General features: G+C 47.7%; 2 protein-coding genes across 15 annotated transcripts in view; one reads left to right on the top strand and one right to left on the bottom strand.

The window, feature by feature from the left end:
- The window catches only part of LOC113608660 (DNA-binding protein RFX2), a 166110-nt gene extending 154201 nt beyond the window's left edge, over window positions 1-11909 (bottom strand). For 5 of the 14 annotated variants that reach the window (XM_027085335.1, XM_027085340.1, XM_027085338.1 and 2 more), the window contains exon 1: window positions 11721-11895. The gene's annotated coding sequence lies outside the window, so the exon portion shown is untranslated. Of the gene's footprint in view, window positions 1-11720 lie in introns of all 14 variants that reach the window. The other 9 variants (XR_003428375.1, XM_027085336.1, XM_027085346.1 and 6 more) reach the window with 6 other exon arrangements.
- Window positions 10773-16772, top strand: part of ACSBG2 (acyl-CoA synthetase bubblegum family member 2) — a 67193-nt gene continuing 61193 nt past the window's right edge. Inside the window, exon 1 of the mRNA XM_027085353.1 lies at window positions 10773-10870. Coding sequence (XP_026941154.1) covers window positions 10863-10870 — 8 coding nt within the window. The 5' untranslated portion in view covers window positions 10773-10862. The remainder of the gene's footprint in view (window positions 10871-16772) is intronic.

The following is a 16772-nucleotide window of genomic DNA, read 5'->3' as shown; positions in this document are numbered from 1 at the left end:
GGCCTCTCACTGTTGTGGCCTCTCCCGTTGCGGAGCACAGGCTCCGGACGCGCAGGCTCAGCGGCCATGGCTCACGGGCCCAGCCGTTCCGCAGCATGTGGGATCTTCCCGGACCGGGGCACGAACCCGCGTCCCCTGCATCGGCAGGCGGACTCTCAACCACTGCACCACGAGAGAAGCCCTAAAATTTTTTTAAAAATTAAAAAGAGTAGGGATGACCTAAAGGCGATGCCTGCCCTCATTTTAACACTTTTACCCACAGTGCCCAATACTGAGCTCGTGAAACGTGGCCCGTCCGAACCCAGACGCGCCGCGGGTGTAAACTACACACTGGATTTCAGAGACTTTGCACGCCAAGAAGGACGTGAACTACCTCAATAAAAACTGTTTCATATAGATGCCGTGTTAAAAAAACAACAATATTTTGGAGATACTGGATTAAATAAAATATACTGTTCAAAATTTCACCTGTTTTTACTTTTTAGCACGTGGCTACTAGAAAATTTTAAATGACACTTGCAGCTCGCATTATGTCTCTGCTGGACAATCGTGATTCAGGGGACTCCTAGAATAAACCACCCAACTGGGAAACTGCAAATCTCTCACGAGACCCTATTTTACTAGAGAGTAAGCGAAATGATTTTAGAGCTCGGTCAGATCTTGATCTAGTAAGAACTTGAGTCAATTCAACAAATAATTACTCTAATTGGTGCCCTACAGAGACAGACCTGGTCTGTCCTCAGGGGTCTTGCCCTGCGTGAGAGAGAAAAGGAGACACACAAAGAACTCCTTCTGTGGCAAAGGTGACAGGTGTGGACTCCAGGTGGAACTTGGGACCATAAACCCTGGGGCGGGGAACCTGGGAAGGTCCCATCCTGGATGCTGTGGGACAAGCAGGACCATCCCATGGGTGGGGGGTAGACTGGGAGGTGGGGGCCAGTTCAAGAGCAGGCGCCGTGCACAGGAAGGTGTGTGTGTCATGCGGGTGGGGAGGCGGGAGAAGCAGAGGCTGTGGACCGGGGGTTCTCTGGCAAAACAGGCTGTGAACGCTCCTGGACTCCATTCTCTATCACAGGACAGAGGTCAGCAAACCACGGGCCACGCGCGCGGCCAAGTCCGGCCCAGTCTGCTGCCTGGTTTTGTACGGTCCACAAACTAAGAATGATTTTTACATTTTTTAATGGTTGAAAAAAAATCAGAGTCAAAATATTTTGTGACAGGGGCTTTCCTGGTGGCGCAGTGGTTGAGAGTCCGCCTGTCGATGCAGGGGACACGGGTTCGTGCCCTGGTCCGGGATGATCCCACATGCTGCGGAGCGGCTGGGCCCGTGAGCCATGGCCGCTGAGCCTGCGCGTCCAGAGCCTGTGCTCCACAACGGGAGAGGCCACAACAGTGAGAGGGCCGCGTACAGCAAAAAATAAAATAAAATAATATATATATTTTGTGTGTGTGTGTGTAACACATGAAAATGACATGAAATTCACATTTCAGTGCCTGTAAGTGAAGTTTTATTGGCACATGGTACCCTTCGCAAATGGCCAGAGCCGCTGCAAAAGCTGGTTCCAAACAGTGACAAGTGGCCCTATCACTCTGCAGAAAGGAGAATTCGTTCAGGCCACAAACTCTGAGTGTCATGTTTTGTGGATGCAATAAATCTAACAGACGTAAGTACGTTTGTTTCAAATCGCCTTTTTAACAGAGTGGAATCTCTGAAAAGTCCCAAAGCAAGCAAATATGAATTGAGCCGTTGCAACCGGCTTGGCACAGAATTAGGCATTTAACACTGTCCACCGCGCACAGGGCTCCTGGCTCTGGGGCCTGGCAGTAGTTGCGTGGTAAGACTCCATGTGCCCAGGAAGATCCCTGCTTTCTGGAAGATCTTGACTTGCAATTTTGGCTGGGCCAAAAGGGGAGGCCGTTAACAGCCTGGGTCTTTGATTAAAATTTCTCTGGGGATTTGGTAAAGGAAAACTACGTATTGAAAGGGCTAGAATGTATCCTAAGCTGAATCAAAAACATGGAGTTTTGACGGCTAGCAGACATCGGACAAGGGGTTTGTGATTTTTGCTTTGTTACTCCATGTAGGCCTCGCCCTCTAAAGAGGTCTCTGGACTCAAGTGTTTGATTCACTCACGTGTGAAGTACAAAGCTCTGCGGGAAGTGAGGCAGGGACAGCTGTCCCTGTCCCCCGGGAGCTCACAACCGAGAACAGGAAATGAGACACGCAAACCACTACGGCACGTCCATGTCGTCTTGGGATGTGAACTCTATGTGCCCTGGCACTTCTGGCTGATCAATCCTGGGCTCCCTAACTAGGGGGTGATTCTGCCCCCCAGGGGACATTGGCCAAGGGGTGGGCGCTCCTGGCAGGTGGAGGCCTGGGATGCTGTGTTCAACCTCCTACGAGGCCCAGGACGGCCTCCCCGCCCTCCCACCAAGAACGATCAGGCCCCAAAGTCAATGGCGATGTGCTGGAGAAACCTGGCCTAGTTTGCTGTTTCCCCACTTAGCTCACCAATTGTCATCTCAAGGGTCCCTGGCGAAAGAGCATTGGAGAAGACCTAAGATTTTTCGTCAGTAGAAATGACATTTCAGAGTGAGGGGAGACCCGAGTAGAAGACCTGTTTAAGGCATGGCAAGTCCATTTGGAGAAGTCGTGAAAGACAGGCAATGAAAAGGGAGATGGGGCTGGTCCGAGACGAGCCTTGAATGCCGAGCTAGTACGGCGTGGTTACAACGAAGGGGAGGGGCCCGTCCATCGATTTGGCTACAAAAAGCAGAGAGAATGTGCCCATCCTCTCCCCCTGACATAGCCCAGGAGAGCCACGGCGGGGTGGACCGGGAGGAGATGAAGAGGTAAGTGAGCGTCGTGAGCCAAAGGCACACAGGCCCACGCAGGATCTGGGAGTGATTCTGAGTGTGCTGGCGCTGCAGAGCTAGAGGCTGGAGAAATCCTGCTTCTAGAACAGGAGAGGAAGGCTGAGCTCCTCAGGCCACTGGGGCTAGAAGAGAGACAGGAGCGAGGCTGCGCCCCGAGGAGCTCCCTACCCGGAATCTGGGTGAGGCCCCACAGCGCTGCCCGGCCACCACCTCTAACTCCATCACCCTGTGGTTTGTTCAGTTAGAAAACTGCTCATCGGTGAGTCTCTTCCGGTGCCCGCTGAGTCTCCTTAGGGAGCACAGGCCAGGTGACAAAGGCTCGGTCAGCTGTGGACTCAGGCCAGTGATGAATTCCGTGGTTACAGGGCTTCCAGAAATACCTTCTATTCACGCCTGCTTGTCATTTTAAGAGTTGGCCGTATCACCGTACCATGATGTACACAATTGATGAGCCCCGGAATTATACCCACTTTATGCTTTAACTTCCAGTCTGAATGTCAATGGCCAATGGTGGCTAACAATTTAAAATTTCTCTATCACCTTCTCCCCTTGTAACGCCCCACGTGACGATCTATGAATACACTTAAGTATTCGACTAATTCTAAGCAACTCGGATGTTTGACATTTGGGGCCCACAAATACTTGCTGAAGATGGAAAGCCTAGAGAGCTCTAAACATAAAGAGGTCCCCAGTATGGTGAATTCTTCTAGAAAATGAAGAATTCTTTTCAAAATCGAAGCACATCCTTCAAGCTGTTTTCTGTGGGTCTGGAATTCCGAATTTATTTTTTCTCCAAGCAGGCTCCATCGGTACATGTTCTGAGAAGGACAGGCGAGGTGGGAAAGCTCCAGGTGGTGTTTTCTTTGGGTTCTCCCTGGATGGGGTGGATTTTTGTGGGCTGGTGATTCTGGCGGGAAATTGCTTCCCTGGCCTTACCCCACGGATCACCTTTTGGACAGAAACATATCCTGGAAACATGGCACTATTGCGAAAAGATAAACAGTTTGTCTTTTAAAAATATAAGCATAATTAAGTGTTGCTGCAACTTCAGGAATGGGCTTCTGTATCATTAGTGTGATTTCAACAGTTTTCCGAGGAGACAGGCGCTCAGGAGCCAAGCCTCCTGTCGTTCTGTGGGGACGTGTCCTTTCCGCTTCCGCCAGGGAACTGTCCCCATCTGATGATTACTGTGGTCTCTACCAGGCCTCACTGTCCCTGGTGCTCAGTCCTTGAGTTACTTCCCCCTCCGCCTCAGAGCCCTTTCCCAGGTTCCCCCCTCACCTAAGAATTGCTGCAAAAGCTTCTCTGTCCAGCATGATTCACAGTAGCCAAGTGTGGAAGCAGTCCACACATCCATCGAGGGATGAAAGGATAAACAAATGTGGTCCATCCACGCAACGGAATATTATTCAGCTTTAAAAAGAAAGGGAATTCTGACACCTGCTACAACATGGATGAAACTTGAGATCATCAGTGAAATAAGCCAGACACAAAAGGACGAATACTGTCTGATCCCACTCACAGGAGGTCCCTCGAGAAGTCAAATCTGTAGAGACAGGAAGTAGAGGGTGGGGGCCAGGGGCTGGGGGAGGGGCTGGGGAGTCAGTGTTTCATGGGGACAGAGTTTCAGTTTGGGAAGATGAGAAAGTTCTGGGGATGGACAGTGGGGATGGTTGCACAACAATGTGAATGTCCTTAATGCCACTGAGATGTGCGCTTAACACTGGTTAAAATGGTAAATTTTATGTTATTATATTTTGCCATCATTTTGTAAAAAACCACTTTTCTCTGACTCTTCGTTGGTTTCCTGCTCCTTGAAATATGAGGTTCTACCTCTGGCCTTTTCACCCTCCGCCTCTGAGTGAGCTCATCCATTTTCACGACTGAAATGACCAATTATGTGCTGACAGATCCTGACCTTCAGCCTGGACTACGCGTCCCCCCCACCGTCCCCCGCTGTCTCCAGACCCTGAAATCCAGCAGCCTGGCAGGAAACTGCCCGCACTCGGCTGGCCCCCGCGCATCTCAAGCTGGCCAAGCCCACGCCTGAACGCATTACCCCTCTCCGCCCCACTAGCTTCTCCCAGGATCCCTGACTCACTGAAGTGGCCTGTTCTACCTGATCCCCAAAATCAGACACGCAGGGATCGCCCTGGGCTCATCCCTGCCGTTGGTCCCAAGAGAGTCACCAGGTCCTCAGAGCCCCCAGAACCCTGCAGCTCTGTCCCCACGCACCATCCCTGGCTGGTGCAGTCGGCCAGGTCGCCATCGCCCTGGGCCTGGACCATGGCAGCTGTTAATTCTCCGTCGCCATCCTCCAGACGCCATACCTTTCGCTACACCTACCAAAATCCCATCTGATCACAAAGTGCTTCCCCAGCAAACCTCTCAGCCCAGCACCAGACGAGTCCCACTCGTCCAGCCAGGGGTCGGCAAACTTTTCCTGTAAAAGCCCAGACAGTAAATATTTTAGGCTTCGCAGTCCACGTTCTGTGTCAGTCGCAAATAGTCAACCCCACCGTGGCCTCAAAAGGGCAGCCAGGGCTTCCCTGGTGGCGCAGTGGTTGAGAGTCTGCCTGCCGATGCAGGGGACACAGGTTTGTGCCCCGGTCCGGGAAGATCCCACATGCCGCGGAGCGGCTGGGCCCATGAGCCATGGCCGCTGAGCCTGTGCATCCAGAGCCTGTGCTCCGCAATGGGAGAGGCCACAGCAGTGAGAGGCCCACGTACAGGAAAAAAAAAAAAAAAAAGGGCAGCCTGAGACAGTATGGAAGTGAACGTGCGTGGCTGTGTTCTAGTGAAACTTTGCTTCCAAAAACAGGCTGTGTGTGCCGACACCTGTTCTCCTCTCTGGCCTGATCTCCCCTGTACCCTGCACTCAGCTTCCAGAAAATACAGCCGCGCCATGGCTCTCCCCACCAGTCTGCTTGTACATCAAGACTCTGCTCCAGCCCGCCTCCTCTTGGACACCTTTTGTGCCCCCTCCAGGCGAGTGGCCTGCCACACACATGCCCTAGAGAGACCTCTAGCCCATCCCCGTTCTGAAACTGTCACACTCTCCTAGTTGGTCTTTGGTCTCTGTAACCTCATAGAATAGTGTTTGACTCAGAAAGGAATGAATGAATGAATGAATGAGCGATGAAGAAATGGCAGAGGTCCAGAAAGCAGGTTTTCCAGCAAACGACTGGACACCACGGCTCTGACAGCTACAGGCAGAGGGGAAATCTCCTAACAACTTAATTTATACTTAGAATAGCAGCCAGAGTCCTCCCCATGGCCACTGGGGCCCTGTGCCCCTCCTCCTTTTGCTCACCAGTTATCAGCCCACAGCCGCCTTTCTCTGCTCCGACCAGGCCCAGCTGACTCCTCCTGCCGCAGAACCTTTGCACCTGCTGCCCCCACCCCGCCCCACCTGGAAGGCTCTTCCCTCTGAACAGCACAGGGCTTCTCCCTCTCATCATGACAGTCTCAGCTCACCTGTCACCTCCTGAAGAACTTCCCTGGACACGAGTAGCCCAGTTCTTACACACACACACACACACACACACACACACGCTCAACTGCAGAGATCTTAGTAGAAACAGGTTTACTATATATAGCATATCTGGGCTTTGTTACATAGTAAATGACAAATAATCACTATATTGGCCATCACATGTAAGTTCTAGATTTTTAATGGCTTTAGAATTTTTTTTTTCATTTTTAAACATGGACTATAGGAGGTATAATCTGATTCACAGCATCTGAAATCCACTTGCTGTATGTATCGTCTATAGGCTTGGGAAGACAACTGTATTTTTTGTAAATTCATAGAATTGACCACAGTTTAAAATGAGGTTGCCAGGGCATGAAACTATGCTTTAAAACATATAAAAGCTATGTATCATAAAATAGGAATGCACTTCAGGAAAAAAGAAGTGAGGGGTAGCAAAGAGCAAGGCCATGCTGTCTGCTCCAGTCAAATCCTGGCATGAAGACCAGGACTGTTCTCACCTCCAAGAGGCTGATTTCCTGACTTCGACAGGACTGGCACCTAAGAGCCAGCACTAATGGAGAGGCAAAACCAGTTTTTAAGTTTTCCCATCTGCAGGTTCTGCCTGCAGAGCTGGCTGCTTGGCAAAACCTGTCTGGAAGTGTGATGTTTTGGGAGTGATTTCAGATGGACCGATACCCCAACCAAGGTGTGGGACTTTGAGACACTTTTTGGGTTGTGTTTTTTGGTTTTGCCCAGCACTTAACGCTTGCAGAGTGCCATATCTGTACCAGAGAATTTCTGTGCAATCGAAGGGTATTTCCCACCTTAAAACAGACAGTGGAAGGCTCACCCACTCAATCGAGCAAGATGTATTTACTGAATGTCTCCTCAGCATTTGGTGGTCAAGAAACCAAAATTAAAAAATCACCCCAGGCAGGCCACACTGCTTGTTTGCTTGTTCTAATAATAAAAATAACAACAACAATAATAATAGCTACTCCGTTGTACACCTATTCTGTGCCAGGACCTGGGCTAAACAGTTATAATATTATTTCCTCTTTTTTTTTCTTTTTGCCGCACTGCACAGCTTGCGGGATCTTAGTTCCCTGACCAGGGATCAAACCTGTGTCCCCTGCACTGGAAGCGCAGAGTCCTAACCACTGGACCGCCAAGGAATTCCCTATAATATTATTTCTAATATCGAAACCATATAAGTGATTTTCTCTTTCACCAATGCCAAACCTTACCTGGAGTCACAGAGCTAATAAACGTGAACCCCTTCTCTGTGGGGCCCTAGAGCCCACATCAGCAGCATCCAGGGCTGGGACTTGCATTTTTCCTTTCCTTTGACCCCTGACCCCATTCATCCAATCAGAGGATCGCAACAGGACACGTTACGATCCCTGGTGAACAGGCTGGAATCATCTGGGCAAGACGCGCCGGTGGCTCGGACCAGGGGCTGGCGGTGGTGGAGGTGACGAGGTGTGGTCAGATTCTAGGTCTCTACCTTTTTGCTGATGGCTTGAGAGAGAGAGGGCTGGAGGACGACTCCAACGTGTTGGCCTGAGCAGCCAGGAGAGGCCGGCTGATGTTCACTAAGGGAGCTCGGAGCCTTCAGAGGAGCAGACTGGGGGACTGAACCCTTGTCCTTAAGCTGCCTGTCAGCATCACCATCTTCACCAGCTGTAGCCTGCCAGCCCATGGGATGAGCTCTCCACGGCTCTGCCCCCCCATCCTCTGACCCCACTCTTTATCCCATCCACCCCCTTAATTCTGGGTCTTCCTCTCCTAAGCTTCTCCCTCTCTTTTGTCTTTTCCTATAAGAAGTCCTTTGCTCTAAGTGTCCATCATCAGATGAATGGATAAAGAAGATGTGGCACATATATACAATGGAATATTACTCAGCCATAAAAAGAAACAAAATTGAGCTATTTGTAATGAGGTGGATGGACCTAGAGTCTGTCATACAGAGTGAAGTAAGTCAGAAAGAGAAAGACAAATACCGTATGCTAACACATATATATGGAATTTAAGAAAAAAAATGTCATGAAGAACCTAGGGGTAAGACAGGAATAAAGACACAGACCTACTAGAGAACGGACTTGAGGATATGGGGAGGGGGAAGGGTGAGCTGTGACAAAGCGAGAGAGAGGCATGGACATATATACACTACCAAACGTAAGGTAGATAGCTAGCGGGAAGCAGCCGCATAGCACAGGGAGATCAGCTCAGCTCAGTGCTTTGTGACCACCCAGAGGGGTGGGATAGGGAGGGTGGGAGGGAGGGAGACACAAGAGGGAAGAGATATGGGAACATATGTATATGTATAACTGATTCACTTTGTTATAAAGCAGAAACTTACACACCATTGTAAAGCAATTATACTCCAAAAAAGATGTGAAAAAAAAAAGAAGTCCTTTGCTGATCTTGGGTTCTGTGAGGGTCCTGACAAGGGAGGCAGTTTCTCTGAGAACTTCCCTTGCTTTGAAAAAAGTTTCACATTTTACAAATAAGTAGGTGTGTATAGAGGAGCACGTTATTTCAATAAGTGGTCAACATGCATTAGTTAAAAAGAGCCGAAAGAGATATGGGGATATATGTATATGTATAGCTGATTCACTTTGTTATAAAGCAGAAACTAACACATCATTGTAAAGCAATTATACGCCAATAAAGATGTTAAAAAAAAAAAAGAGCCAAATATACTATAAGATATGGTTCCTTCTGGCTCTGGAATTTTACAAGCAAAACCACCACCTGTGACTATAAAAATCCTACAAGCACATTTAAAATGTTGACTCAATTATATATACTATTAATGAAAGTTCAATTAATTAAATATCAATTAATATTAATTAATTTTAACTCGAATCTGAAACTACAAATTAGATCTAAGGAATAAGAGCCAGATAAACAATTTCCCAGCATCTGCACTTCTGGTGGATAACTCCAGCCTGGCAGTGCTTCAGTGATAAACACGGTTAAAGATGAATATTAAGGTGATATGTGGCCTGCACCCAGAAAGCAGATATCAACTGAATTTCAGAGGACTTGTTCTGTTACTGGGGGTCATTAATAACTCTGCCCCTCTCCTCCTGGACTCCCCTTTTGAGCATCTCAGAGGTTTATCTGGGATGAGAGGCAAATAGTTCATATTGCTTTTACCACAGGGGGCAAACTGTTTCTGCATTCATTCCTGACCCACATCAGCTGGAACATCACAGGATCCCGGAACCAGTTATCTTTTCCATCATATATTATTAGAATTCTGTCTTTTTTAAAAAAAGACTACCAAGTCCCCCCGGATACTCTACCAAGCCTGTTGGCAAAATTAGCACCAGTAATTAAGGAAATTAAATTCCTTTCCTGGGGGGTGGGGTGGTACCATACACTCTTTTTCTCTGGCCAGAGTAGGTGAGTAGCCATTTCTAAGGTTATTTTAGAGTCAGTTCAAGTTTTTAAACTGGAGTGGGAGAAAGGTGACCAGCCCCTGGTACTCCCCGGCACAGAGAGTAAGGGTCTTTATATCAATACGAGCAAACAAATAATGTTTCCGATTATGAAGCAACAAGATAAAAACGTGCTGCCAATATATGCAGGCAAAAAAAAAAGGTTTTGTTATTAATGTTTTCTGTTGTCGTTGTCATTATTTTGATTTTGGGGGAAGTCTTAGTTGACACGGAGAGCCTTCTGTCAGGTTTGCTATTTTGGATTTGCAGAGATAAAGCTGACTGGACGGGGGAAAACTCATGACGGTCTGCACCGTCAGTTCAATGCACAAAGCAAGAAAATAACTGGATGTTGGGGGGGGGAGGGGCGGTGCATAATTAAAACACCAGAAGCAGGAATGAGGTCTCCGCGGAAAGGCAGCCCTGGACTTGTGCGCTACATCCTGCCCTTCTCCCTCATTCCTGCGGGGCGACCGGGAGGTTAAAATTAGGACGGTGAACCACCCCCGCCGCAGCCGCCGGAATGGCAGGGGCAGTTGGGCCCCGGGGGCCCTTGAAATAGCCACTAGGATCGGAAACGCAACTTTTCTTAGCGCAGCAGCGAGAAAAACCAACAGGGACGAAGCCTGGAGGGAGCGCCGCGGCTTGTCCCAGAGGGAAAAGAAAAGGAATCAAGAGCATTTGGAGGGGGGCGTGTTTTCGGGGGTCAGGGGTGGGGGATGGATTCACACATACACACACACACCCGCGCACTCCCACAACACGCGGAGAAAATGCCACCGAGCAGTTTGGGCCCACAGGTTGGGCTCTTTAAACAAAATAATAAATTAATAAATTAAAAAAAAAAAACAAAAAAAAAACCACAAACCCACAGCCCTTTCGGAGAAACTTTTCTTGCTTCGCGATCAGTCCAAATAGGGGAGCTGCGGCGGTGCGTAGGCGCTTCCTGAGGGGCGTGGAGGGACTGGCGGATCCAGGATCCCCCAAACTTGGGAACACGGGGTTACCAGGGAGAGAGCGGAGGAGTATCCGAGGAGCCCTAAGCGCGAGGATTCTTGATGAAAAGGTGAGAAACGGGTCTCTGGGAAGCCCGATTCTTGGGGAGTTCGTGGTCAAAAAGTGAGGAGGGGAAGGGTTCTTCCCCTAGACCAGCGCACCGACTTTGGTTAAAAAGTGAGGATGGGGTTACAGAGAGCCCTCAAATTCAGTATTTGGGAACGGGGTCAAAACGATGATCCCCGGGACACCCCAAATTCAGGACTTTGAGGGTAAAAGTGAGAACGAATCTTTTAGGCCCTCTCAATTCAGGAATTTTAGTTTAAGGGTGAGAGAAAGGTCCGAGGGGCACCCGAATTTCAGAGATTTGGGGAGCAAACAGGAGGAGCCCCCAGGCGCCTTCAATTCAGGGAGTTTAAATGTCAGAGTTCGAAACGCGCTGCTAAGGCGCCCCCCAATTCAGGGAGTTTGAGGGGAAGAGTGAGAGAGGGGTCCTCGGGCACCCCCAGCTTAAGGATTTGGGGAACGAAAGTGAGAAGAGGTTCCCCAGGAGCCCCACATTCAGAGAGTTTGGGTAAAAAGCTTGAGAGGGGTTCCTGGGGCACCCCCAACCCGGGGATTTTGAGGGTAAGAGTGAAAGACGGTTCCCCTGGAGCCCCCAACTCAGGAAGTTTTGTAAAAAGTGAGCCGATGGGTCCTCACCGCTCCCCGAGTTTGGTTAAAAGGAAGAAGGGGACCACGGCCACTCCAAACTCAGCCGCGCTGTCGGGACTCGGGGTGCGGAGGGAGGTCCCGCGGGCGCGCCATCCCGTACGTTTGGGGTGAACCGCAGGGACTGCGCTGCCCGCTCCCCGACCGGGATACCCGCCGCCCCCCATACTCCCCGGCCGGGCAGGGCCCGGGGCGGTCGCATCGGTCACCTGGAGTTCCGGCCGGGAGTTCGGGCAACGGCTCCCGCGGCGGCGGTGGCGGCTGCTGCGTGTTGGTCCCCGTTGGTAAGTAACAGTCTCCACGGCTACAGTCTCTATGGCGGCGGCGGTGGCGGCGGCTGCCGCTCCTCCTCCCGCTCCCGGCGCCCGCCCGCCTCTCGCCGCCTGCCCGCCTGCCGTGACGGGGCGGGGCGTTGTTATCGGCAACGGTTACCAGGCTCCACGCCCCACCCCCTCAACGGCCCGCCTCCAACGGGCGCGATGAGGGCGGGGTGCAAGACCTTGCAGCTCTCCACTGGCTGTCCGCAGTGCCTGTCATCGGGGGCGTTCCCCGGCGAGCAAGAGGGCGAGGCTCGACCAATCGCCCCGGAGGAGGGCGGGGCTTGGAGGGAGGCGGGCGCCGCTTGGGAGGGTTGGTAGGCGGGAGGCGCGCGCGAGCCGAGTGTTGGTTGCGCCGCTCCCGGAAGGCCGAGTTTTGGGGACCCGGGGACCTTCGCTTATTGTCGGGCGTTCTGGCACAGTCTAGGTCCGGGGCCAGCAAATTCCGACCCGCGGGCCAGATGCGGCCCACTGCCTTATTTTCATGGCCCACAAGCTGAGAATTTTAAAATATGTTTTAAGTGGTTAAAAAAAAAAAATCGAGAGAAGACTCTTTCGTGGCACGTGGAAACTATATGAAAGTCTTCTATTTTACTGAATCCAGTATTTTCAGCTCCTTTAAGGACTGACAGACTATGGCCCGCGGGCCAAATTCTGCCTGCCTGTGCTTGTAATTAAAGGTTTTTTGGAACACAGCTTCCCCCATTCCTTTAAGGGACACGGAAACTTGTCCCACAGAGACAGAGTTGGGTACTAGAGACTTGAGCATTTGCACAAAGATGGGATGACATAAGCAAAGTCTAAAATATTATTTACTATCTGGTACTTCACAGAAAATGTTTGCCAACATTTTCCCCTCCTCCCTACCCCCAGGTAGTAGGTTCAGCTTTTGAATGGGACAAACAAGGGACCCTCTCAGAGTTTTTTGGCTTTTTTTGGCTTTTTTTGGGTAGGGGGAGATTGACAATAAACAGAATAATAAAGTAAACATATATAGTTATTTGGGAGAAGGGGCTGGAACACAAGGAGAAAAAACTTGTTCTGAGAAAAGGCAGGCAGGGTAACTTTAGGGAAGATGAGATTTCAGCCTCATTCATTCAACAAGTAATCATATTAGTCAGAATTGACTAAATTGTCCTTATATGCCAGAAAGTGATCGAAGCATTTTTCTTATGCTAACTTAGTTAAATCTCACAATCACATCCTGAAAAAAAGCGTATGCATTATCCCTGTTTTACGGATCAGAGAACAGAGGCCGGGAAAAAAACGAGTGAATTTGTATCAAACAACTTGTAAGGGCTTCGAACCCCAGTGGTCTGGTGCCCAATCCCACACTCTTGACCACTAGGTGGGTAGTTTTCAAACATTTTTGACCACAAGGCACAGCAGGAAGTATATTTTACTCAGAGCCCCAGTTCACACAAACACATATATGACGAAAACATTTTCATGACGTGATACTTTAGGTAATGCTGATTTTTTTCTATTCCGTTTTGTTTTAATGAAAATGCTGACGGTGACTTGCTAAATGGATTTTGCCACGTGCTAATGGGTTGCTTCTTGCAGAGTTTCATGGGATGGAATCTAAAACTTGAGACTGCAGGAATCAGTTTCTGAGCTTCAGTGATTAATTCAGTTAAAAATATTTATTGAGTGCCTACTATTTGCCAGGCACTGTTCTTCTAGGGACACAAGTCCCACACTTATAGGAAAAGTAACAGGGTAGTAACTTGGGGGTGAGTAGGTGGGGCTTATTTTGCAAGGAACAGCCAGGGATGGCCTCTGAAGTGTGGCCAACCCAGATGGTTTGATTACGGGGTTTCCCAGGGCGTGGGACTTTCAGTGCTAAATCTGGAAGATTCTCCGACAAAGTGGGAAGATTTGGTCACCCTAGGCCTCTCTGAGGGGGTGACCTTTGGGCCAAGGTCAGAATAATGAGGAAGAGGAAAGGAACATTTCAGGCATTCAAAATCCCTGGGGTGGAAGCTCATGTGGAAGAAACAAAAAGCAGGTCCTTAGGCGTGGCTGGAACAGAGTGAATGGGGAGGGGTGAGTGGGTGGGGGGTGGTGAGTCAGAGGATGGAGGGGGTCATTTTATTTGAGGTCCCATAGGCCATAGGAAATGGTCCTCATCAGATTGGGAAGCCATTGGACGGTTTTAAGTAGGGGGCAGATGTACTCCAATTTGTGATTTTAAAAGCTCACTGCATGGGGGATAGATTGCAGGAGGCAAGAAAGACAGAGAACTTGGGAGTCTGTTACAGTTCTGGACTGAAAGGTATGGTGGCCTCAATTAGGGACCTGGTAGCAGAGGTGGAGATGAATGGGTGGATTAGAGGTACGTTTTGGAGAGCATTCTGATGGACTGGATGTGGGGAGGTGAGGGGAAAAGTTTCAGAGTGGGACAGGAGGTACCTTGGAGCCTTCTTGTATGGTTCATTCTGCTATAACTCTTGTTTTGAGAACGCAAATTTGTCCCAACGTGATGCCGTATTTGCAGTATTATTTCTGTATTTCTTCCCCACTGAACAGGTATAAAACTCTGCTATCTCAAAGAGGAAATCATGAGGGAAGTTAGAAAATACTCTGAGATGACCGAAAATGAAACACAACACACCAAAGTTTATGAGATGCAACTAAAGTAGAGGAAACTTGATAGCTATAATCATCTATGTTAAAGAAAAAAAGAGAGAGGGAAAGATTTCAAATCAGTAATCTAGCTATCCACCCTAAGAAACTGGAAAATAAGAGTAAACTAAAACTGAAGCTAGCAAAAGGAGGGAAATAATAAGGATTAGGGTAGGAGTAAATGAGATAGAGACTAGAAAATCAATAGAGAGAATTAATAAAACCACAAGTTACTCCTCTGAAAAGATCAAATAGGTTGATAAAACTTTAACTAGGCTGACCAAGATAAAAAGAGAGAAGATTCAAATTACTAAAATCAGGAAACAAAGAGGGGACATTACAACCAACATTACAGAAATATAAAAATGATAAAATAATACTATAAACAATTATATGCCAACAAATTAGATATCCTAGATGTAATGGGAGAAATTCTTAGAAAGATGCAAATTACCAAAACTGATTCAAGAAGAAATAGACAACTGAATGGATTTTTAACAAGTAAAGAAATTGAATTAGTAATCAAAAAACTTCCCACAAAGAAAAGCCCAGGACTACATGGCTTCATGGATGAATTCTACCAAGTGTTTGAAGAAGATTTAACACTTATCCTTCACAAACTAATTTTTTAAAAATATTTATTTATTTATTTATTTGGTTGCACTGGGTCTTAGTTGTGGCACATGGGCTCTTTAGTTGCAGCTCGCAGGCCCCTTAGTTGTGGCTCACTGGCTCCTTAGTTGTGGCATGCATGTGGGATCTAGTTCCCTGACCAGGGATGGAACCTGGGCCCCCTGCACTGGGAGCGCGGAGTCGTCACACTGAGCCACCAGGGAAGTCCCCACAAACTATTCTTAAAATTAGAAGAGGAGGGAATACTCGATGAGGCCATTCTAACACTCTCCGAGGCCAGAATTATCCTGATACCAAAACCAGACAAAGACATCACAAGAAAAGAAAACTAATAACCAAGATTTCTTATGAACATAGATGCAAAAATCCTCAACAAAATACTGGCAAACCAAATCCAGCAGCATATAAAAAGATTTATACACCACGATCAAGTGGAATTTGTCCCAAGAATGCAAGGTTGGTTGGTTCAATATTAAAAAAGTAATAATTGTTTTAGTAGAATAAAGGACAAAAATGATATGATCATCCCAACAGATGCAGAAAAAAGCATTTTACAAAATCCAACACTCTTTCACAACCAACTAGGAATAGAGGGGAACCTCAAGCTGATAAAAGACATCTACAAAAAATGCCACCACTAAGTATCAGTAATGATACTTAATGGTGAAAAGCCAAATGTTTTCCCCCTAAGATCAGGAACAAGACAAGGATATCTGCCCTCGACACTTCTATTCGACATTGTCCTGGATGGGCTAGCCAGAGTAATTAGGCAAGAAAAATAAATAAAAGGCGCCCAGATTAGAAAGGAAGCAGGAAAACTATCTCTATGTGCAGATGACATGATATTGTATGTAGAAATCCTAAGGGACCCATTAAAAAGCTATTAAGACTAATAAGTGAATTCAGCAAGGTTGCAGCATACACATTCAATATACAAAACTCAGTTGTTTCCCTATACGCTAGCAATGAACAATCTGAAAATGAAACCAAGAAAAGAATTCGATTTACGATAACACCAAAGAGAACCAAAGACTTAGGAATGAATTTAATGAAAGAAGCCAAGACTTGTACAATGAAAACTAAAAAACAAACCAAAACCAAAACAAACAAAACAAGAAAACCAACAGCGTTGAAAGAAATTAAAGAAGTCCCAAGTAAATCAAAGGATATCCCATGTTCATGGTTAAGAAGATTTAATGTTGTTAAAATGGTAATGGTCTCCAAACTGACCTAGAGACTAAATGTAATCTCTATCAGAATCCAGCTGGGTTTTTGTTGTAGTTGTTGAAATTTACAAGCTGGTCCTAAACTTCATAAAGCAATGCAAGGAACCCAGAATAACCCAAACAATCTTGAAAAAGAACAAAATTGGAAGACTCACACTCCCAGATTTTAAAACTTACTACAAAGCTACAGTGTGATATTGGCATAAGGCTAAACACACAGATAAATGGAACAGTACTGAGAGTCCAGAAATAAACGTACAGTTTTACAATCAATTGATTGTTTTGGACAAGAGTGCCAAGATTATCAATAGTCTCTTCAACAGGTGGCACTGGGACAACTGGATGGCCACATGCAAAAGGATGAAGTTGGACCCCTACTTCACACCATATACAAAATTAACTTAAAATAGATCACAGACCTAGGTGTAAGAACTAAAACTACACAACTCTTGGAAGA

Source organism: Aethalodelphis obliquidens, unplaced genomic scaffold, assembly GCF_003676395.1.
Source record: "Aethalodelphis obliquidens isolate GAN/ISIS:26980383/991018 unplaced genomic scaffold, ASM367639v1 scaffold53, whole genome shotgun sequence".
NCBI classification, from domain to species: domain Eukaryota; kingdom Metazoa; phylum Chordata; class Mammalia; order Artiodactyla; family Delphinidae; genus Aethalodelphis; species Aethalodelphis obliquidens.
The sequence above is the reverse complement of the archived record's forward strand: the minus strand, read 5'-3'. Positions and strand labels throughout refer to the sequence as shown.